The sequence below is a fragment of the Necator americanus genome, chromosome X (assembly GCF_031761385.1).
Source record: "Necator americanus strain Aroian chromosome X, whole genome shotgun sequence".
In the NCBI taxonomy this organism is placed as follows: Eukaryota; Metazoa; Nematoda; class Chromadorea; order Rhabditida; family Ancylostomatidae; genus Necator; species Necator americanus.
Window position 1 is genome coordinate 24328603 of NC_087376.1, and position 23611 is coordinate 24352213.

Here is a 23611-nt window from a genome sequence, read left to right on the forward strand (position 1 = left end):
CTAGAAAAAGGAGAGCGCCGCCCTAGGAGAGCTAGAAAAAGGGGAGCGCCGCCCTAGTAGAGCTAGAAAAAGGGGTTCACCGCCCTCGGAGAGCTAGAAAAAGGGGAGCGCCGCCCTAGGAGAGCTAGAAAAAGGGGAGCGCCGCCCTCGGAGAGCTAGAAAATGGAGTTCGCCGCCCTCGGAGAGCTAGAAAAAGGAGAGCGCCGCCCTAGGAGAGCTAGAAAAAGGGGAGCGCCGCCCTCGGAGAGCTAGGAAAAGGGGAGCGCCGCCCTAGGAGAGCTAGAAAAAGGGGAGCGCCGCCCTAGAAAAGGAGCCGCCCTAGGAGAGCTAGATAAAGGGGAGCGCCGCCCTCGGGACCTAAAAATGGGTTTCGGCTCCCTCGGAGAGCTAGAAAAAGGAGAGCGCCGCCCTAGGAGAGCTAGAAAAAGGGGAGCGCCGCCCTCGGAGAGCTAGAAAAAGGGGAGCGCCGCCCTCGGAGAGCTAGAAAATGGGGTTCGCCGCCCTAGGAGAGCTAGAAAAAGGGGAGCGCCGCCCTCGGAGAGCTAGAAAATGGAGTTCGCCGCCCTCGGAGAGCTAGAAAAAGGGGAGCGCCGCCCTAGGAGAGCTAGAAAAAGGGGAGCGCCGCCCTAGGAGAGCTAGAAAATGGAGTTCGCCGCCCTCGGAGAGCTAGAAAATGGGGAGCGCCGCCCTAGGAGAGCTAGAAAAAGGGGAGCGCCGCCCTCGGAGAGCTAGAAAATGGGGAGCGCCGCCCTCGGAGAGCTAGAAAATGGGGAGCGCCGCCCTAGTAGAGCTAGAAAAAGGGGTTCACCGCCCTCGGAGAGCTAGGAAATGGGGAGCGCCGCCCTAGGAGAGCTAGAAAAAGGGGAGCGCCGCCCTCGGAGAGCTAGAAAATGGGGTGCGCCGCCCTCGGAGAGCTAGAAAAAGGAGAGCGCCGCCCTAGGAGAGCTAGAAAAAGGGGTTCACCGCCCTCGGAGAGCTAGAAAAAGGGGAGCGCCGCCCTAGGAGAGCTAGAAAAAGGGGAGCGCCGCCCTAGGAGAGCTAGAAAAAGGAGAGCGCCGCCCTAGGAGAGCTAGAAAAAGGGGAGCGCCGCCCTCGGAGAGCTAGAAAATGGAGAGCGCCGCCCTAGGAGAGCTAGAAAAAGGGGAGCGCCGCCCTCGGGACCTAAAAATGGGTTTCGGCTCCCTCGGAGAGCTAGAAAAAGGAGAGCGCCGCCCTAGGAGAGCTAGAAAAAGGGGAGCGCCGCCCTCGGAGAGCTAGAAAAAGGGGAGCGCCGCCCTAGGAGAGCTAGAAAAAGGGGAGCGCCGCCCTCGGAGAGCTAGAAAAAGGGGACGCCCCTCGGGAGAGCTAGAAAAGGGGAGCGCCGCCCTCGGAGAGCTAGAAAATGGGAGCGCCGCCCTCGGAGAGCTAGAAAAAGGGGAGCGCCGCCCTAGGAGAGCTAGAAAAAGGGGAGAGCGCCGCCCTCGGGAGACTAGAAAAATGGGTTTCGGCTCCCTCGGAGAGCTAGGAAATGGGGAGCGCCGCCCTCGGAGAGCTAGGAAATGGGGAGCGCCGCCCTCGGATAGCTAGAAAATGGAGTTCGCCGCCCTCAGAGAGCTAAAAAATGAGGAACGCCGCCCTAGGAGAGCTAGAAAATGGAGTTCGCCGCCCTCGGAGAGCTAGGAAATGGGGAGCGCCGCCCTAGGAGAGCTAGAAAAAGGGGAGCGCCGCCCTAGGAGAGCTAGAAAAAGGGGAGCGCCGCCCTCGGAGAGCTAGAAAAAGGGGAGCGCCGCCCTAGGAGAGCTAGAAAAAGGGGAGCGCCGCCCTAGGAGAGCTAGAAAAAGGGGAGCGCCGCCCTCGGGACCTAAAAATGGGTTTCGGCTCCCTCGGAGAGCTAGAAAAAGGGGAGCGCCGCCCTAGGAGAGCTAGAAAAAGGGGAGCGCCGCCCCAGGAGAGCTAGAAGAAGGGGTTCACCGCCCTCGGAGAGCTAGAAAAAGGGGAGCGCCGCCCTAGGAGAGCTAGAAAAAGGGGAGCGCCGCCCTCGGGACCTAAAAATGGGTTTCGGCTCCCTCGGAGAGCTAGAAGAAGGAGAGCGCCGCCCTATTAGAGCTAGAAAAAGGGGTTCACCGCCCTCGGAGAGCTAGGAAAAGGGGAGCGCCGCCCTAGGAGAGCTAGAAAAAGGGGAGCGCCGCCCTAGGAGAGCTAGAAAAAGGGGAGCGCCGCCCTCGGAGAGCTAGAAAATGGAGTTCGCCGCCCTCGGAGAGCTAGGAAATGGGGAGCGCCGCCCTAGGAGAGCTAGAAAAAGGGGGAGCGCCGCCCTCGGGACCTAAAAATGGGGTTCGCCGCCCTAGTAGAGCTAGAAAAAAGGGAGCGCCGCCCTAGGAGAGCTAGAAAAAGGGGAGCGCCGCCCTCGGAGAGCTAGAAAATGGGAGCGCCGCCCTCGGAGAGCTAGAAAAAGGGGAGCGCCGCCCTAGGAGAGCTAGAAAAAGGGGAGCGCCGCCCTCGGAGAGCTAGAAAATGGAGTTCGCCGCCCTCGGAGAGCTAGAAAAAGGGGAGCGCCGCCCTAGGAGAGCTAGAAAAAGGGGAGCGCCGCCCTAGGAGAGCTAGAAAAGGGGAGCGCCGCCCTCGGGACCTAAAAATGGGTTTCGCCTCCCTCGGAGAGCTAGAAAAAGGGGAGCGCCGCCCTAGGAGAGCTAGAAAAAGGGGAGCGCCGCCCTCGGAGAGCTAGAAAAAGGGGAGCGCCGCCCTAGGAGAGCTAGAAAAAGGGGAGCGCCGCCCTCGGGGAGCGCCGCCCTCGGAGGGCTAGAAAATGGGGTTCGCCGCCCTCGGAGAGCTAGAAAAAGGGGAGCGCCGCCCTCGGAGAGAGCTAGAAAAAGGGGAGCGCCGCCCTAGGAGAGCTAGAAAAAGGGGAGCGCCGCCCTCGGAGAGCTAGAAAATGGAGTTCGCCGCCCTAGGAGAGCTAGAAAAAGGGGAGCGCCGCCCTAGGAGAGCTAGAAAAAAAAAGGCCTCGACAAGGGTTTCGGCTCCCTAGGAGAGCTAGAAAAAGGGGAGCGCCGCCCTAGGAGAGCTAGAAAATGGAGTTCACCGCCCTCGGAGAGCTAGGAAATGGGGAGCGCCGCCCTAGGAGAGCTAGAAAATGGAGTTCGCCGCCCTAGGAGAGCTAGAAAAAGGGGAGCGCCGCCCTCGGGACCTAAAAATGGGTTTCGGCTCCCTCGGAGAGCTAGAAAAAGGAGAGCGCCGCCCTAGGGACCTAAAAATGGGTTTCGGCTCCCTCGACGAGCTAGAAAAAGGGGAGCGCCGCCCTAGGAGAGCTAGAAAAAGGGGAGCGCCGCCCTAGGAGAGCTAGAAAAAGGGGAGCGCCGCCCTCGGGACCAAAAAATGGGTTTCGGCTCCCTCGGAGAGCTAGAAAAAGGAGAGCGCCGCCCTAGGAGAGCTAGAAAAAGGATCGCCGCCCTCGGAGAGCTAGAAAAAGGGAGCGCCGCCCTAGGAGAGCTAGAAAAAGGAGAGCGCCGCCCTAGGAGAGCAAGAAAAAGGGGAGCGCCGCCCTCGGAGACCTAGAAAATGGAGCTCGCCGCCCTAGGAGAGCTAGAAAAAGGGGAGCGCCGCCCTCGGAGAGCTAGAAAATGGGGAGCGCCGCCCTAGGAGAGCTAGAAAAAGGGGAGCGCCGCCCTAGGAGAGCTAGAAAAAGGGGAGCGCCGCCCTCGGGACCTAAAAATGGGTTTCGGCTCCTTCGGAGAGCTAGAAAAAATAGAGCGCCGCCCTAGGAGAGCTAGAAAAAGGGGAGCGCCGCCCTCGGAGAGCTAGAAAATGGGGAGCGCCGCCCTAGGAGAGCTAGAAAAAGGGGAGCGCCGCCCTCGGGACCTAAAAATGGGTTTCGGCTCCCTCGGAGAGCTAGAAGAAGGAGAGCGCCGCCCTATTAGAGCTAGAAAAAGGGGTTCCCTCGGAGAGCTAGAAAAAGGGGAGCGCCGCCCTAGTAGAGCTAGAAACATTCCAACTTTCGCAGTGGGTTCTCGAGTGTGGCTGTTAATATTTTGGGTGAGATTGAATTACCCTGTCGGACCCCCTTCTTCACGTCAATGATGACATTCTTGTAGAATAGCGAAATTCCGGTCGTGAAGTTGCTGTTCAACTCTCCAAGTACCTTTATGTGTAGGGACGCTTTGGTTGTTTATGGTTTCCATGATCGCTTCCGTCTCAAATAAGTCGAAGGCTTTCTTCAAGTCCATGAAGGTGAGACAGAGCGGCATCTTCTACTTTCGTGATTCCTCGATAAGTTTCGAAACAGTGTGAATATGGTCAATCGTGCTGAATCCTTCTTAAAACCCTGCTTGCTCGCATGGCTGCCCTTCATCCAAGCCCTTTTCAATCCTATTAAGGATTACTCTTGTGAAGAGCTTGTAGATGGTCAGTAAGCAGATTAGGCGATAGTTGCCGATGTCATGTGGATCTTCCTTTTTATACAACAACACGGTCTTGCTGGTCTTCTACTGTTTAGGTACTGCCACCGCGCTGGCGTATCAGCTCAAGAGCTTCAAGAGACATGCGTCTCTTGGTGGTTCCAAAACTCTCAGCCTTTTTCGTGCAGTCGTGAAGTTGTTCAACGAGCCGGTCATATTCCCCGTCGATGTTGTCCATTGCGGAATCTTTCCAGCAGCCGACTAACATAGCGAAGAGACCCCAGTTAATAACAGTCCTGGGATTTCGCTCTCTGAATTTGGCGGCTGTCCTTCTCTCCTTGTGAAGGAAAATCTTCCTCGGATAAGGCGATCGTCCCATCCCGTACAGAACCTTGGCACAACAGCGAAGTCGTTCAGTCAAAGCTTTTTATTGACGATGATGTGGTCTATTTCATTATGATACCCTCTACTGGGTGACTCTAACGTAGAGAGGAGGGCTTCAGGAATTGCGAGCTCCCATGGGGGGTCTTAATCGTCATGATGAACTCGGAGAGCCGCTCTCCCTCTTCATTCCATTTTAGGCCGTGGGTTCCAATGTGAAGTTCCTCAGGTGTTCTTCCTGGGCCAACCTTAGCGTTGAAATCGCCAGTTATGACCTTGTAGAAAGCATGATCTTCTCGGCAGAATTTCTCCAGGTCCATATAGAAAGCTTCGACTTTTTTCTTCTTCGCAGCTTGATGTTGGAGCGTAAACGACGAAGATAGTCAAAGCTGGATTTGACCACATCTCCTCATCCGCAGACGTCCGATTCGGGTCGTAAGTTGTTCGAAAGAGTGGTTGTTCTTTGCTATACTCGTGTTGACGAGGTCGTCAACTCCACCAAAACCTCTACTGTCGCATGTTCCTAAGAACAGCTTTTTTCCGGTTCATATACGGCGTTGAGAGGGTTACGTCGTCTCGTCTCGGTCAGTCCGATGAAATCATACTTAATCTTCTTGCTTGCATCATCAAATCTTTCATGGCCGCTTCCGATTCAAGCGTACGTGGGTTATAAGTACAGATCGTCATCCTAGTTCTTTTATGTTTTGGTAGCCTATATGACTACTGCAACCCCGTCCTTCTTGGCGCTACCGTACCAGGCTTTCCTCCGGAATCAGGACACTTTTCTATTACTGTGACGTGCGTAAAATTTTGAAACCCAGGTTACAAACCTCTAGTCCCATGAGTTTTTGGGGGAGGGCTGCGTTCTCCCGGAGTGGACATGTGGAGCTTATTTGTTGGAGGCGACTCCAAACCGTCTCTCTTGCACCTCCCTGCCACTTGATTGCAGGCTTCTGGCCGGACCGACGTGAAGCGATGCAAGGATGTCATGAGTTAGTCTTGGCTCAGCAGAAACAGGCGGTACATCTCTTGAATTCACGCGCGTCTCTGGGCAAGCCCAAGGTCGCTTTTGTTCCGCGATTAGCCCCCTATCCGCCACCCGGGGACGCGCCACCTAGCCTCGCGACTAACCGGCTGTGATCCCTCTAGAGAGGGAGATCTGTGGGAAAGAATTCATACTCGACATATAACCTTTATTCAGCAGCACCGCGTAGAAATAACAAGGATCTCCGCTGCCATGTTACCATCCACCACCTGAATTTTATTTCGTTTTGTCCTGATTATCATGATTTGCTCAACTCACCTATTGGAGCCATCCCTCCATCCTCCTGCGATGAGAAAATCCCATCACACACATGATTCTGTCTACCATTGAAAAAGTTCATTGCTGGTTGAATAGGACGATGGTTTACGCTGCTAATATTGGGTGTTTGATATTCTGCAATCTGTATGAAGCTTTCGATGTTCCATGATACAGTTGTTTGTCTTCTAACGCTAATTGTTAGACATTTCATCTCCTTCTCCTTTTCCACCGTCTCCTTTTCCTACACCCTCACTCTTTCTTTCTCCTCTACCATCCTTTTCCTCCTCATCTTCCTCCTCACTTTTTTCTTTCTCTTCTTTCTGAAACAAGCTTCCTTTACCAGTGTTATCATTTCTCTTAATGACAGCACCGCCTCCTCTCGATTTATCACAAAATAACTTAGAGGGTCGTTGTCCTATGTGCCATTGAGTATCTGCTGATGAGGACTGGTCGTCCCATTATAAATCCATATGCTAATGATAACATAGCTCATATCCCACACAAGCAGAGTGCAAAAGATATTGAGAATATTCTTCAGTCGTTGGTTGACGAGAAGTGAAATCCAAGTGCAAATTTTCCGGTTACCTACATCTGTCTTGAGACAATTGCGTCACTTAAGCATGCCCACAAAAACTTATTCTCGTAACACCTCATCAAGAACAGTTGTGTTTCAATGACAGTAAACCAATGCAGTTTGCGACTCAATTCTAAAGTCAAGTAAATACTGCTCTACACCCACATTCATGCTGTAAAGACATGGTACCTATTGCTGCGCAATAATCACACGATTCTTCATGCTCAATATAACTTATGTTTCATTGCATCCTAAATACAACACTATATACTTCGCTACCGCTATTGCCTGTATAAACTGCTAAATTCAAGTGCGTTGTAGTTCCTTAGTTCGCTATTACGAGCATATCTTTATCCTACTACGGTTACTCTCATTACCTATGTTGAACTGCAGCTAGGTCCAGAGCAGTTGCCAAAGCAGAATCTTTCGATAGAAAGAATAAAGGACGAATAGAGGATAAATTGTCTGGCATTAATCAATTCGCTTGGGATGCGCCACCACGTTCGCTTCAGCTCAGAATCATCTGAGGTTTGCGAACGTGTTAACTGACCTATACAATGACTTGTGGGGGCTGGCCGATGCGTCGAGGCAGTGATTTTATCCTCCCAGAAATGTCTTTCTGTTGGAGCAGTAAAGGACGAATAAAGGATACATTACCAATTTGGCACCACTTTATCGACCCCGATCGATCATGACCGGCGGCAGAACCCCTAACCGACGCTACACCCTCCCTCTCGATAGAAGGTTAACGAATTTCCATACCCTATGGAGTTTTTCCTTGCGATTTTTTTGTGCTTCTCAGATAAAATATTGTTATATGAAGACCCTCTTCCGTTGCCTTGGCATCCGTATTTTTCCATGTCTTGCCGCGATTCGTTATCAGTATCAATGAAGCCAAATTGCTCAGCAACAGACTTCTCAGGATTCATCTCTGACAATACGAATAAAAGTGTGAGTGTGTAGAATACAAAAAAAAACGTTAACTAAACGAATACGAATATGGAACTAACTTCAACTCAGATTTTTAGCTAGTTTTTGACTCTCGTGATGCTCATCGTGCTCTATTGTACCGCAGAAACATTGTTAAAGGCATCACTCCACGAATCTGAGGTGGTACGGATTTCAGGTGGAGTATTCTTATATGGGATAGATTATGAAGAGGAGGGTGATTCCGTCCATTTCTTCCTAATTGCCGTGAAAAACTGCCCGGAAGATACGGCTTCAAGCGTTCTGGCGCACTATTTTCTACAGGGAGTTCGACTGGAGCGCGCCAGCCTTGTGCAGCGTCGCATTGAAGTGAGATTTTCAGATTTTTCCTTCAGAGGAAATTTCTTCCTTTTGATTTCCCCATTATGCATGAATGTTTAAATGAACTTGCTAGAAAAACCATTTTCGACGAACAGAGTTGTGCTAAAACGTGCACAGCAACCAAATGGGTAAAGGTTACTACTATACAAGAAACTTCGCTATCATCAGAAATCATTTTTCCCAAGTAGCATTGTTTCGTAATCGCTTTGATTCCATTTTAATCCTAATTCCGGTTATCCATGTTACTTTTTTTCAATGTGGTTAAAACTTGCTGAAAAATATTGATGCATCTAAGAATGGTGCACTTAATTCCACTCTGATTATCATTCTCTGAGGTGACTCCTTTTCTTTTGGCGGATTTATAAAAATAGCTAATAGTCTCCAGACGAATTCCTTTTGTGATTACTGCCTGGAATACATTTTCAATCCGGAACTCTGCATCACGTTAGCTGACATCTTCTTTGTGCAAATATCAAACGTCTGCATTAAACAACTCAGACTCATTTGAAAAAAAAAATCAATATTGAGCTATAAACAGTATGTAACATTTGCACAGGAGTACTTTTGATCAGTAGTAATAATCCAAAGTTTGTTAAAGAGAGTTTGTGAGTTTACCTCAGAGAGTTTATGATCAGCGAGCTATAACAGAGTTTTGAATCTATTGCTAAAACTCCGTCTTTCCTCAGTCTTCCCAACTTTTAAACAATAAGATTTATGTGCCGTTAATTTTATCTAGGATTGTAAGTTTTGCTGCAAGCAGAAAAACCAGGAATTTTTTTTACTAAATGAGTTTTTCCATCTACGTTTTTCCGTCGGTGTCGTTAGTTATATTTACGAAGACGACGAAAGCGACACAAATATTAAGTAAATAATAAATATAAATAAATAAATTCTATGACTCATGCATGTCTCAATCAGGAGCCATTGGTCAATGAAATGTTGGTTAAGATCACCCGGACCAGCAAAAGGATTCGATATTTATGAACATAACATTATATGCATATATATATATATACATATATATGCATATGATGCTGTGTGTAATATGCATATACTATGGTCTTCTTCTGAAATGATCGCCTTCAGAGGAACCATAGTCTTTCAGTTATTTTACGGACGCCTCTCTGTGTGATTTAACTAATCAGTGCTCATTTCTTATTATGCATGCTAGGTGCAATCTTCAAGCTGTTTTCAGATTATAGGGGGTACTCAAAGCAGCTTTTGCTTGGATTACTAACTAGACTGAAAAGAGAGAAGATTGAAAATCTGTGGATCCGAAAGTAAATCAAGTTCCATGTCTCACACTTTATCTATGGTCTACTGCGTTTTACTAAATAGCTATTTCTAAAATAAAACTATTGAAGAAATTGTGACAGCTAGAATTTCCCGAACCCACAACCTCGTTAGAACTTTTGAAACTCTATCGAATTTCTTCAATTTCTTAGTATGATTCTGAATTTGATGCGAAAGATTTCCTGAGCTCTTATACAATTATCAATTCTGGCTGTTTTTAATGTTCTCATAAAAACTTATTTGTTTGAGGATAAAGTCATGTCCGTTTTCTTAAAAGTTTAAAATGCCTCTGGCAATTAAAGGTACTACCAAAATGCAAAACTTTTAGCTCTTCGAAAGTGATGTCATAGTATTTTTTCGAAGTATTTCTCCCTGCCAATCATCCGTTTTACCCTTTTCGCAGAAAGTTTTGTAGACCGAGAAGCTGTCTACCAAAATGTTAGGCAACTTTTGGTAGAGAATTTCACCGTGTATAAAAAAAGTATTGTTCTGACTTTTCAATTTTATTGATTCTTGTTTTTTTCTCGGATCATTAAATTGGAATTGAAATGTCAAATGGGCAAAGCGGAGGATTTTCGACACCATTCGTTTTTTGCGTATAATCAACATGATAAAGGTACTGAAGCTGAGATTAGTGCTGAGTATGCGGTAGGAACGATGATTGAGAATAGCGCTATTCTCGCTGTATTTCAAAAAGGGAATTTTGAACCAATGGTTGGGTCACACAGCGGTCGACCAGATGTCGGAAGTTGAGAGAAAAGTCACATCTTTCCACTATGCTCTTTTAGGCAAGAAAAAACAATGCAAATTAATCACTAGTACACTTTCAATTGTTATTCCTTGCACCGTCCTTAACGTTTTATACCCATTATCCAACTGTTGTTTTGTGCTCAATATTGTTCTTTTTCGTCTTTTTTTTTCTCGTTTTTGTTCTTTATTGAATATTTTGTGGTTCGCTCAAACCTTCGACACACAGAAAAACATTACATATAGCTGCAGTCTCTTTGATCTTCGATTAAAGGCAGCATACTACAAAATTGATCATGTTGAGGTTTCTGTGGGTAGACATGAAGTTAGAAGCAAAGGTTACGAATGGAAGGTGGCCCCACTCTCTTCTTCCTGATCGTCCTAATCAACGGTGTGGAAACGGCGTTTGTTCTGCGAGGTGCGATAGAACGCGCTACTTTTATGCACGGAACGCGGACAAGAGCGAGCAGTCAAGAAACAATTAGGTCTCCTCATCAGCCTTTTCAAGTAAAGCCAATGAATTGGGTACCGGAGTGTGAACGAAGGTAGTGCGTTCTAGCGTGCTTCGTAAAAACTAAAGAGGGTCCTGCGCTTTTTTTCAGGACTATTAGGGAATTGATCGTGACAAGTTCATGCTCTTAATCTACAACCCGAACTTCGTGTTGTCCCACAGAGACCACAACATCGTCAATTTAGTGTCATGAGGCTCTAATGCAAAAAGACCCAAAATTGTTGGGAAGCGCTCACACGGCACACCATTTTAACGATGTGAAAAAACTGTAAGTCAATAAAATTAGAAACCTGAGCGCTAATATGATTTAGTTCAAAAAGATCTCTTTTGAAAGTTCTGTAACGTTTCGACAACACTTTTATATTCCTGTGGGCTTTTTTTAGGTTAGAAAAGCCCTCGCGACTAATTCCTCAAACCAATTGAAGAAGACAGAACAAATGTGCGAGTGGAAAGATCTGCAACGACTTAGTACGCAGCATGTGATTCATTTATGAAATGTAATAACTGAAAGACAGTGTTCACGCTGAAACCAACTATTTCAATGGATAATCGAAACAGATGTATGAACAAATTCGAATGATTCGATGTCTTGATTTGAACAAATCGAACACCCTTGAAGATTGACTGTAAAGATAAAAAGGTAAAGTGTTTGGTGTTAATCAGTCCGCTTGGGATGCACAACCGCGTTCACTTCAATTCAGAATCGTTTGAGGTTTACGAACGCGTAACTAGCCTATAAAGTGATATGGGGGCGGGGAGGGGGCTTGTCGATGTGTCAAGTCAGTGCCCCTATCCTCCCAGACGAATCTAGTCGAGGGATGAAAGGTGTAGGTCGCACTAGGGCGGAATCGAAACACCGAGCGTCATGCTGCAGCCACAGTGGAACCTTTAACTGACTGCGCTACACCGCCCGGGTTGACTGCATTTGCCTTTAACGTGCCGATGCGAGTAACTTACACTCGATTAGTTCTACTTCACTCTCTGGGCTTAAAGGGATCTCCTCACTCAGCACTTGTGAAACATAATACGCGTAGATCTTGAAGTAGTAACTACCATTAAGAAGGAAATTGCTTTTTGCTTTTATGGAGTGCAATAACAGGAATCAACATAAAACGCATAGTGTGGAGCTACTCACATAAATGTCACCAGTAGTATTGTTTAGTCATTTTTTGACTAAGCTAAGAGATGTTAGAAGAGAAAGTCAAGCAACTTCGAAGATATTGTTTTTCAGCATGATAATCTCATTACAAAGTAAAACTTACATTCTAGTAAAAACGGATTGACTGAGTTAGTTAGTTGGTTGAGTTGAGCTCGCTTGGTTAACAATTATCTAGTGTTTTCGTGACTTGTCAAAATTTTATTTAACTTAAAGGACAGTGGTTCTTTATCAGGCCCTGAAATAGTTATATCCATAATAAAAGTCACATAAACAGCTTGTTTAATTTATACGTCTAACTGGACGTGGCTTTACAGCTCATAGTTTGGTTCTGCAAGAGTTTTGAGGCAATGGCTGGAAGGTCATCAAACAACTCATCGTAATTGTTGATGACGGCTTTTTTCAGTGAAATATGATGCCTTATTTTAATCAATCATCTTGGCAACACCTGCTGCATTTTATGTTAGATGGTACTAAAAATTGGGCCAAAACTTCTGTCGATCATGGAACACCACCACTATTCAAGAGAATTGGCCACAATTTTATGATTTTGAACACGAGTACCAGAAATACATTATAAAATATCATGGATCATCATCATTATATCTAAAGAAGTATTGTGTTGTTATAACTGTAAGAACTTTAGGAATTGCTAGGATGAACAGTTCATTAGTAACCTCCTAGTCAGGTTTGATTAAGGATTTAGTTTTGTTTCAATTCAGTTTTAATGATAGAACAATAGTAAGATTGTTTTTTGAAGCGAAATGAAAAAAGTGTTCTCTTCACGGAGTGAAGTATCCAGCAACATTTTGAAGTAAATGTATGAAAAGAAGAAGGAGAAGAATCGTACTGTTTCGAAGAACTTTAAATAGATATTCAAAATTCCAGCGCCCTAGTTCTTATTACTACCAGAATTTTTACCAGATCCAGAAGCATTTATTACTTAAATTTTTTTGTCATTAAACCATGTTTCTGCGTGTTTTCTATCCCACATCCGATGCTTTATCGAGTTCTTCTTCCTATAACCATTGAGCACTTCTACGTGGCTAGACGTTCACATTGGATGAGCCACTATAAAAGTTTTTATCTCAGTTTTTAATCTTTCACTTTAATATCTAATGTTTGAATGATTTAAGACGTGTCTTGATAGAGATGCTGGTACAATGGTCACGCCTCTTTGATATCAATATTAAAAGCCTTAGAATATTTGCTCTCTCAGTTCACTTACTTCCCCATTCTAATGCTGATGTAATCTCCGTGTTCAGATTCTCCGAACAACTGAGATGATTGTGTGTTTTTGAAAAGATTATGAAATAATTCATTTTCTTGTTTATGTAACTATCATGTGAACTTCTTATTCACAACCTCAGTAGAAGCAAAAGCAGTTTTCAATTCAGTCATGATTCTGTTAACTTACCAGCGATATTTTAAATATGCTAGACAGTTAAAATATTCAAACAAGCCATTGATTTGAATAGTTTTTAGTGTTTCCTGTTATTGTTCCTATTGAACAGTCACACACCATTGATCCGTTTTTTTAAACTCTAAACATTTTAAGATCTCTATGAACCACACCAGGTGATCATTTTGCGAGGTGTTTTTTCTTTGAAATTTTTTCTTTGAAACATCATTTCTCGGTGATGTAAGTGATTAAAGATGCCTCTGATGAATGTATAATTAGATTCGATCTCATAAACTCTTCATGCAGAAAGCAAAACAACGAGATATAGCTAGCGTATAGGTATCAAGTTCTGCAAACAATTCTGTGTTAAAAAATGATTTTCGATAAACAAATATATTGTTGTATTGATGAACTGTATACTGTAAGGGCAAAACGGACTACATGTGCTAAAGGACTTCTTGACCTCACCATATGCCCAGGTCATCCAGTTCCACATTCATTGAATGCAATCGTCTATGTGCAAGTTTAAGCTTCTCAATTCCTCGATTCTCACTCATCTCTCTTCCCTCAAGGAACCAAAGAGTTAAAGGGGCCTCTTAAACATTCTGGACTATACAAACGTGTTAGCGGCGGGTGTGGTGTAGCGGTTAGAGGTTCGGATTCCTGCACGATCGGTCGGAGGTTCGAATCCGCCCTAGTGCTCACCAAGCCTTTCATCCCTCCGGGGTCGGTAAATTGGTACCAGACTTGTCTGTGAGGATAAAAGCACTGACTTGACACATCGGCTAGCCACTGCAAGTCATTGTATAGGCCAGATACTTGGGGCGCATCCCAAGCGGATTGGTTAACGCCAGAAACTTTATCCTTTATCCTTTTACAAACGTGTTCGGTTTTTGAGAGTGTCTATGAAAGATAGTAAGTTTAAGTAGAAAATTTTTGTAATCTTCGTTTCTATTCCTATTCAAAATTATTCGATCGACGTATAGATTTCATATCTTACCAACATCTAGTCACAAAACATTTTGATAAGAAAAAGATGAAGCCGAAATACCTAACCAGAGATTCTCATTTCATTAATCTACATTCTCACCACACCATCCTCAGTATTCGTATCTCAACAGTTTTTGATATTTAAGGAGTGAGTGAGTTAATCGATGAACCTTGGAATGTTCGATATCTCATTATTCCTCTAGCACGTACCTTGATACACAACTACTCAGTGAATTTGTGTGGAAAAACCAATTAGTTACCCATTAGAAAAAACACTATTATCACTTACTATGAAGTAATCAGCATGTGGTATCTTTGCACAATGCTATAAGGAAGCAGATCTTTTCATTCACCTGTGTCTTGCTTTATCAAAATAAAGCAAAGGTAATTAGACTATACATATTTTCTCCGACAGAGCATTGTCCAACACTTAATCTCTGGTTTTTTATTCACATTTCACTGGATTAAGCGTGACCATCTATGCGGAATAAGAACGTAAAATAGGCTCATTTCGCAGTTACACGCTGGAATTAGCAACAATTAATTAATGTGTCCATAACATCTGACCGAAATGGTCTCCAGAGAAAACTGAAATAATGCTCGTGAACGTCTCCATTAACTAATGGCATTTTTTTAAGTACAATTTTACCAATTTTGTTACCATTCTAAATGATTTGATTTAGCTTAGTTGTTAAGTGGCAACAGTTATTTTAGTGACTTTCTAATTGAGTCAATTCTAATTGTAAATACCGTACTCTAACCAGAACCTCATTTATTTTTTTCCTAATGGATGAATGTCCAAGATAGCGAATACACTACATTCTGATTAACTGTTCACCAACATTTCAAATGTTGAAGATAAACAAGTGAATCCGATTTTTTTTTGCAATATTGTATTATTTTGGTATATTAGAAATGGAATATGTTGAGACTTATCTCATGCCTCATAGTAATATACTCGAATTTGGCCTCGATTATCGTTTGTTTTTATATATTGAGTAATTTCATTTCACTCAGGCTGTGTGCTTCTTCTCTCATCACAGATGTCATGGCAGCAAATGTCAGGTTTTTGTTGCAAATAAACTACACAAAACGCTCAGTTTGGGAAATAAATTAAGGACAAATTAAGGATAGAAGTTACTTCACACAGTTGCCTTCTTCGCACAATTCTTTCCGTCAACGCTAGCACTATGTTTTACCACATTGGTTAGATAAACATTCAGCAGTATCGTATAAGGATTGAAACTCGAACGGTCACAGCTGCTTCATCCCGAATGTTCATTCACAAAACAGTTTTCGTTTCTTAGATCTCAAAATCTGCGTGTAAAACTAAGTGGAGGTATGCCTTCATATCATGCAATTCCTAGGAACTTTCAAATTCTCAGTCTTTAACACATATTATCTTATTAACTGAGAGTTCTGTGTCGAACTATCTATGAGTACTACTTGATCACATGTTAGTCAGCTTTATCTATGCAAGTTCGAGGTGTCTGATTGTTGGTGATAAATACATATGTGAAAATCGTCTTTTCATTTCAGGTTTACCCGAGGCCAAATGGTGCAAGCATCTATTTTCCTTCTTGTTGTCATTTCTGTCGCAGTGCAGATCAGGTACTTCTTCAAGATAGCTGTAAATAAGTAAATAAGAGTTGTAATACTTTCTTGATGAAAATGGAAAGAAGCTATTTGAAAGTCTTCTTTTGCAGTACTTCGGATGCCCAAACAAGGGAGAACTTTCTAAGTTCGGAGTTAGTTTATTTTTTTACTTGCATATGAAAAAATGTGCATTTTCAAAAAAGATTTAAACTGTTCTTCTCGCAGCAGAATGTTTGAGACTTACGAAAAACGAGCACCCATGGATAGGTCATCAATGGTCAGGTACGATATCATATTGACATCACATTTAAACAAAACTCATGGTTTATACAACAGTTACAAGAGACAACAGCGTTCTTGAATCTAACACTTTGAACACACTTGAAGAAAGATGTAAACAAACTTTATTACCTTGACAAAATAGGTATAGTCTTGGTAGTCCGGGAAAAGAATCCGTTTATTAGAAACACTATGAATCCGTAAATGTCAACATACCTATTGTCACTCATACTAACTTACTCAAAGAAAGGTGAGTATCCGTGAACCATAACTCCTTGTAAAAAGAAGAAATTTCCCCGCTCTGCAAGCAGCTTCTCGAAAAGCGCCTTCTATGACATCATCCAACTGCAAGTAATTCGATACCGATAAGTAAAATTTTCACAAAGGTAGAGTTTTTGGGGTTGCTGCTTTTAGGCTGAAATGAGGGCACTACTACTGATAATCTCCAAGTTCTTGGAACTTTGGCATTGGAAGCTGGATTTGTGTTTTCCTGTTGTGAAGGTTTCGGTGAAACCTCAAATTGGCGTGACGTTTCGACAACTTCGCCTTTACCAAAGGCCTGAAAATGGTTCGAGGTCTTTGATGTTATGCATTTCCCATCAACCTACCATCGTAGTCCCCTTTAACCTTTAACCCTATAGGTGTCCCAACCGAAATGATCACGAAAAGGGGGACCAAAGGATACGGAAAGAAACAACTTAATCATGTCCAATTATAGACAAAATGACATATTGCACGTTCATACGAGATTAATCGAGCACAGTTAATAGGTAAATGATGAAAGATGAGGTTGTCGTCATTGTTCAGTTGTCTTGGGATGCTAAACTAACCTTGCGATGCTACATGATAAACGTACAGTTCGAGCTCAGAATCATAGGTCTCCTATGGATGCACAGCCGACAGTCTGTGCAGTAAATTATGGGATCTCACAGACTTAATTTCTTCTACCTACCCTGCCGAACAAATTTGATCCCAGTTTCTGTCCACAGAAAGACGAAAAGCTTGGTTGGCCTCCTGTGCTGCGGAACAATCAACCACGTATACATCACGACCTTCTGAATGGTACCCTCTTACCAATGTACTACATTTGGCAGTCACAGTTGATACGAAATAAAGCAGCCATGTGAATATAAACTGCTAGATGTTAGCAGAAATCCATTAACTAATGGTGACTATTAATTATTTCCACTTAACAATAACAATGCTCCCAAATCTAGATTTGGAAAACGTGCTCCGATGGATCGTAGCTCAATGGTACGTTTCGGAAAGCGAGCTCTCATGGATAGATCCAGTATGGTTAGGTAATCATATCAATAATTACTTTATACTTTTTGACTTACTGACCGGACGCAGCATTTTTAGAGACAAAAATTCAACAACATTTCACCTATACAAAGATGGTTTCAGATTTGGGAAGCGAGGTGGCGACACGATCCTGAACGAGTGATGATGGTTTCGAAATATACCAGTTCCTCTCATTGAGCAAGTTTCTGTGATTTATATCTTGTTTAAAAAGAGTCGAGCAGAATAATCTCTTCCAGTACCCAATCAAACCCAATCATCACACCACGATTCTACTACATTTTGGCCGATATTAGAATACTACTCAAAATAATTTTGCATAATAAACGCTGTATTTCTTCTATAGATTTCTTAGTTGAGTTGCGAACAACCTCAATGAAAGTTTAAAACAACTGAAATAATTAATTCTAAAGTTCAGGTGCAGTGTCGATGTAATATAAGACGTACAGCTTCGAAATGTTCTTCAATAACACTGTGACATCACAACAAGTTAAAGTAGTCAACTTACTATAGAGCTTTTCTTATTCCTTGACACATTATTCATTTTAGATGGGAGTTGACAGTCCACATTGCCTTGTGCTCTTACATGAGTATAAGACTTCTTATAGAGGACAGAAAAACATGTAAACCTAAAAAAACCAAGGACGGTTATTCACGAAAAAAAATAAACAAAAAGCAATCTTGAATAAGGAAAGACTTTTAGATGAAGCCTAATACCTTATTTGACACCTTCATTCTAGGATGGGATTGCCAGTTGTCTCTGTGTCCCGTGCGGCGTGTAACACGTTAATCTTTGCAGTAGTTTACAAAAACGTAAAAATACAACATGTAACCATACCAACTCTATCAGTATCATTTCTAATCCATCGTGTTAATTCAAAAAATAATGCGCATCAAATTAAAAGATGAGACTGTCAACATTAACAATTTTATATCAAACCTACGCAATTGTTATAATCTTCAAGGTTCAATCATTTACGTATTTACTGCAGTTATCAATATTCTTTCGTCAACTTCTAGGTTCATGATGATTCTTGTGATTCTATCCTTATAAAGCAAAGTTGACTTTTACTTGAAATCCTCGATAAACCTAGCTTCACTGTCACTGTCGCTGTTTCCAAACCGTTTTCTTGCAAGATTATTGAGAAGTAATCGAAAGAGGTGCTAATCTCGGCGAGCAAAGTCTAAAAAGTGTGAGGGATTAATAAATATTTATACTCCTACAAAATACTAAAAGTGATATATTTCTACAGAGTAAAGTTTGCTATTTGTCACCGCATGTTGTCAACTTGAAAAGGGGAGTTAACTTTTAAGTGATTATCACGATTTCAAACACTCGCATTTTATTGTTATTAAAGATGAATTCAGAATATGAGAAATAATGAGGTGAAAAATGTGTCAACGCTTTAGTGTTGTGTCGTCTTCGTTTCCATGAGATAGGTCTAAGGATCATTTTTCTGGAAGTCTGGTTATAATGTTTCAGTGCATCTAGGGATGAAAAAGTGAATAAGCAGTGTTTGTTTTATCTGGGATATATCAAAAGGTTTCATTTGCACACGAAGCAGCTAAATTCTCATACACGACAGTAAGAAAGTGATCCTTAATGGAGAGATGTAGGACTTTTTTGTTTTATATATACATGTATATATAACATATGTGGTTTATATATATATATATATATATATATATATATATATATATATATGTATGCATATATATATATATATATATATATATATATAACAGCAAAGTTAGTGTAAAGAGCTGCTGGAGGTAGCAAACATTTCATATTTTTTATTTTGATTGCAAAAGATGTGAAGGAAAAGTATTTCGCAGCATCTTTGCTGAAGGAACAATGTGATTTTATGGAAATTTGTTTATTCCATCGCCAAGCGGAAAGTCACAGAGCGGAGAGCGGAAAGTCAGAAAATACAAGATAAACAACATGTTGTAACTTTACGCTGCTAGAAGCGAATACTACCACATCGTCGGCGTACTCAAGATCCACCAAGCGACGTGTAGACGGTGATAAAATGACAGCGGGACACTGCTTAACTGTTCTTCGCATTATGTCATCGATGGCATAGGTGAACAGAAAGGGTCCCGCCACGGCCCCTCGTCTCACTCCAGTTTCCACTTTGAACGGTGTGGTACATCCAGCTGATGTTCGGACCACAGCAATTGTTCTTCTATTCTCTCGTTTATTAGGCGTACGATTTTTGCCGGAACTCCATCGACGCAAAGCACATTGAAAAGACGTGCTGCACTTAAACTACTTTCCTCACAATAAAGAACTGATCAATCTTCGATCGACCAGGATGAAAGCCGTCTTCTTTATCACGGGTGGTCCCAGATTAGTCGATCTAGGATGATCCGCTCCAAAACCTTGTACATGCAAGGAGATTCCTCGATAATTCCTAGGGTCCGTGACGGATAACTTCTTGTTGAGGAAAATTATGATAGCGTGTCTCCATGAGTTAGGTATCCTTTCGTCTATCCATATTGAACGGATTATTTTTGTCATTTCACGGGTCCCAGACAGAGGAAGATATTCCAGCATTTCTGCACTAATTCCGTCAACTTCACCACATTTTCCATTTTTCATCTTTTGGATTCAGACCAGAATCTCCAACTCGGACGGTGGTTCCTCGTTAACCGCATATGTCGGCCTATGAACGCGCTCGAGTTTACGAGCTGACAGCGCTTGCCGGTTCAGCAAGGTCTTGAAGTGATCCCTCCAAATTGGAAGAGTTGTTTCACCGACAGCCTTCCCACCGGCAGTGTTGAGGACTGGAGAACATCTTTTCATCTTGTCGCTATACTTCTCTAATAAAGCATAGGCTTTCCGCGGGTTCTTGTTCTCCCACGCCTTTTCAAACTCCTTCGCTCTCGACGTTCACTATCGCGGTCTTGTTGCAGTTGACGATGCAGCTTCCCTCTAAGACGCTTTTCCTGGTTGTAATCCCCGGAGCGTTTCCCTTGCAGCGTCCTGGATGCACTAATTAAAGGAATCCGCATCGCAAAGCTTCTTCCTGGTCCGCACTCCAACATGAATAGATGCACGTTGGCAAAAATTCGTTCTGCATTTTTTGTCTTTCAGACATGCCATGTCGATTTTCGGTTGAGGAGGTACTCCTCGGTTCCTCTTGTGGGACCGTATCTTAATGCTGAGAAGAACTGGATGGCGGCCAGGGTCGAAAGCAACGTCCCAAACAGCTCTGGATTTTTGGATATTCGACTTTCCTTTGGATGTTCCTTGTCAGAACGTAGTCGAGCTGAAATTTCAGGGTGCTCATCTTTTGCTTGCGCTGCTCTTCAGGTGGTGCTACGCTATAACACGCTAAATCCACGTCTTGTGTGGAAAACCAATTTAGAGATTGCGGCTTCACAACGCCTACAATACAAGGTTCAAGCTTTGAAAATAATGAAAAGGGCCGGAGTGGTGACGTAGTATGAAGCTACCACTACTACCAAGTTGTCGATGGTTGAATAGCTTCTACGCTATCTCAGACTTTGACCAAATAATCTGGGTAAAAAAGTAATATATTCGTTTGGTATGATAAGGACACTGACTTGTTACATGTGTTACATCGATATTTATCCTTTGTTAGCGGTAATCTCACACAGAACGACAACAGTTCCACAATCAATACATTTTTTTTGTCTTTTTTCTCATCATGCTGTATAATAACGCGCTTAGTCCTTGTGTGTATGTGTGTGTGTTTGTCTGTGTGTCACGAAAATACTCCATAATGATGCAAAACATTGCACTGGTGATGTGCCGAACAATAACCATGCAACTGATAGGTGAGCACTCTTCCTTTTCACCACTGTCCAAACCCATATAGTCATGTATGTTGGCTTTGAGAAAGTAAATTAGTTCCACTCACATGTTAGTGAGGGTAAATAAACTTTTATGTATACTGTGCATAAATGTTTACTTCCAAATTTGCAAAACAGTGTAAGTGATTATTCTTTCGATTATAGAGACAAGTTGAAAGTTTTCCTTTAAATTTCATTAACTAAACTATCGTTAACTAAACATTTTTTAAAGTCATGAACTAAATGCGCACAACCGCAGTTTTTTGAAAGAAAAAGTGAATGAGTGTACAGAAGTGTTGGGCTAATCAGTGGGCTTCCTGTTTAGGCGTTATATGACGCCAAAACAGCAGCTGGGTCGGCACTACTGTGGGGAACACAAGCAAAGCAGGAAAATGAAGGAAAAAAGTGCAATTGATTGAAATATTCATTCCTGCACTTCCTAACCATTAAACATTTCTTCTCCGATACTGCGTGTTAACAATGATCAAGTCACTTGCAACAGCATACTCCAGGATTCGCAACCCGTCGTCGTTACGAGCTCCATAGCCGTATCTTCCTTAACAACTCTCGAAACCGTCTTCCCGAGAACCGACGTGTCTGTTGAAGTCTCCTCCGATTAGAAATACTTCTTCGCCTTCCAGGGATTGGACGTACTGCTCCAGATCTTCCCAAAAGCACGCCTTCTCTTCTTCACTACAGCCCGCCCCAGCCTGTGGCGCATAAGCAGAGACGACTCGCAATTCCACTTCTCCTGTATCTACTTTTACAGCCATCAAGCGATCCGATAGTCGATCCACCGCTGTGACGCTTGTTCCAAACGTCTCGTTCAATATGACGCCAACGACATTGCGATTTGATGTGCCGTGGTAGATGAGCTTGTAGCCATCGCCTAATTCCCTTGATTTGGAGCCTTTCCAGCGAGTTTCCTTTAGACACCATTGTCAACACTGCGTTTTCTGAGACTGTCTGCCAGTTCACGACTTCTTCCGGTGAGCGTACCAACGTTAAGTGGTGCCAGACGCGCTGGATGTTGTTGGCGATGGCGGATTAACTTCTTTGGCCGGCACCGTCCTCTAGCCGTTAGCCCCCGCATATTTGTCACATTGCCCGGGCGAAGACGATGCGCGTTGCTTTTGGGCGACGTCCTAGCTTCTGAAAAAGACATAGGAGACATTGGCAGTATGACGCGACGGGGGTGTTGTCCTCAGCAAGCCTATCGCACTAGCAAGCTAGCACCGGAATCGTCATACTACCTTCTCACTTAGCTAGGCTGTAGCCTCGACCCTAGGACCGTGCTACTACCCGGACACCTTTGTGGCTTGGTTGAATCTGCCGAGATAAAGTCTCGCTAGCTGCCCGACGGCCAGGGCCACCGCTAGGCCGCTTTGAGGGGTGAAGTAGGATTTGTAGCAGAAAAAACAGCTGCTAATTTTAAATTTTAGCCATTCTTTACCCTTTCTCACGATAGGAACATAATTATCCGCGGTGAAAGATGAAGATAAGAAAAGCTGTTTAGGTGGCTAAAATGGAAATTGCATATAATAACCATCTGTATAAACGGTCCAAGAACACCCACAGCATCCAATGGCGAACCAAGAAAAAAGCGCAACCATATCGGACTGACCGAGATGAGATCACTCACCGAATGCTGTTTACTATACTGAAGTACAGTTAATCAGAAAATATAACGGCTGAGGAGTTGATGTGTTCGCCAACACGAGGATGACAAAAACATCGACTCTGCCCAAAAACTGACGACCTGACGTCTACTGCTCAGAGGCAAAAACAATGCACTTGGACCCACTATCTAAACGAAATAAAGAGAGAGAGCTTCAGAGTTTGTCGTCTCGTCTAAGGGCATTCATGGAAATTCACAATTCCAGAAACGGTCAAATCTTCAGACATGAAAATCAGCACGTGAAGAGTACTATAGCAAAGCCGAAAACATCACAATATTAAACGTTTTCTTACGTATTTCGCTGATATCCCAACGTTCCACGCAACGGCATGGGGGCAATAGGAGGGGCCGTATCAGCGAAATACGTAAGATTCTCCTCAGGTGAAGGAGGTCTAGCCCATGGGATGCAGATTAGGTAATGAGGATCCCTTCGCCAACCGTCCAAAGTGAAAGGGTTCCCCTCGCCAAACACGAAAGTGAAGAGGATCGGGGCTCCGGCTCCGGCTCCGGCTATCGCATCTGTGCGCATCAGGGACATGCTCTCCTCCAAACATTTCTTCTTTTCATGGAAGTTGAAGCGTTATCAACTGAGAACTTTTCCCTCATTAGCTAACTTTTGGGAATATATTCCAAAGAACATCGACAAAGGATCTGGTTGCCTCTTCGAACTCCATTTTTTAAACTTTCCACGGTATTGCCCTTTTCTGTTTTCAAAAGAAAAACATGGACAAAAGGAATACAATATCCCAGGACAATACAATATCAATAACAACAAAACAACAGAGGAAGAAGAAGAATACAGATACAATATAACCGAGTTGTAAGGACATTCTCGTTGAGTACCAATCGGCGCACCTTTGGATAACCAAAAAATCAGTCATTGAAAATATGTTTAA

The 23611-nt window shown here is 43.4% G+C and overlaps 3 protein-coding genes across 6 annotated transcripts; 1 reads left to right on the forward strand and 2 right to left on the reverse strand.

The window, feature by feature from the left end:
* Positions 1 to 4467: 4467 nt before the first annotated feature.
* On the reverse strand, positions 4468 to 4752 carry RB195_025237 (uncharacterized protein; the record flags this gene model as incomplete). The annotated part of the gene is made up of 1 exon (XM_064213291.1): positions 4468 to 4752. One exon carries the CDS (start codon positions 4750 to 4752, stop codon positions 4468 to 4470), a length of 285 nt encoding a protein of 94 aa, XP_064069172.1.
* Positions 4753 to 15593: 10841 nt separating this feature from the next.
* On the forward strand, positions 15594 to 17602 carry RB195_025238 (uncharacterized protein; the record flags this gene model as incomplete). Of its 3 annotated transcripts, none has more annotated exons than XM_064213293.1 (7): positions 15594 to 15649; positions 15745 to 15786; positions 15860 to 15916; positions 17131 to 17214; positions 17321 to 17334; positions 17383 to 17395; positions 17455 to 17602. In XM_064213293.1, the coding sequence occupies 7 exons, from the start codon at positions 15594 to 15596 to the stop codon at positions 17600 to 17602; spliced, it is 414 nt and encodes a 137-aa protein (XP_064069173.1). The 3 variants fall into 3 exon arrangements, with proteins under 3 accessions (XP_064069173.1, XP_064069174.1, XP_013308112.2); XM_064213292.1 differs by having other exon boundaries at positions 15863 to 15916; XM_013452658.2 differs by lacking the exons at positions 17383 to 17395; positions 17455 to 17602 and having other exon boundaries at positions 15863 to 15916; positions 17321 to 17360.
* A 2227-nt stretch (positions 17603 to 19829) lies between these two features.
* RB195_025239 (uncharacterized protein) lies at positions 19830 to 23253 on the reverse strand (the record flags this gene model as incomplete). 2 transcript variants are annotated; one of them, XM_064213295.1, is made up of 6 exons in its annotated part: positions 19830 to 20005; positions 20083 to 20204; positions 20349 to 20490; positions 21612 to 21963; positions 22041 to 22189; positions 23154 to 23253. In XM_064213295.1, 6 exons carry the CDS (start codon positions 23251 to 23253, stop codon positions 19830 to 19832), a joined length of 1041 nt encoding a protein of 346 aa, XP_064069175.1. The 2 variants fall into 2 exon arrangements, with proteins under 2 accessions (XP_064069175.1, XP_064069176.1); XM_064213294.1 differs by lacking the exons at positions 19830 to 20005; positions 20083 to 20204; positions 20349 to 20490; positions 22041 to 22189 and having other exon boundaries at positions 21595 to 21934; positions 23009 to 23253.
* Between the last annotated feature and the right edge of the window lie 358 nt (positions 23254 to 23611).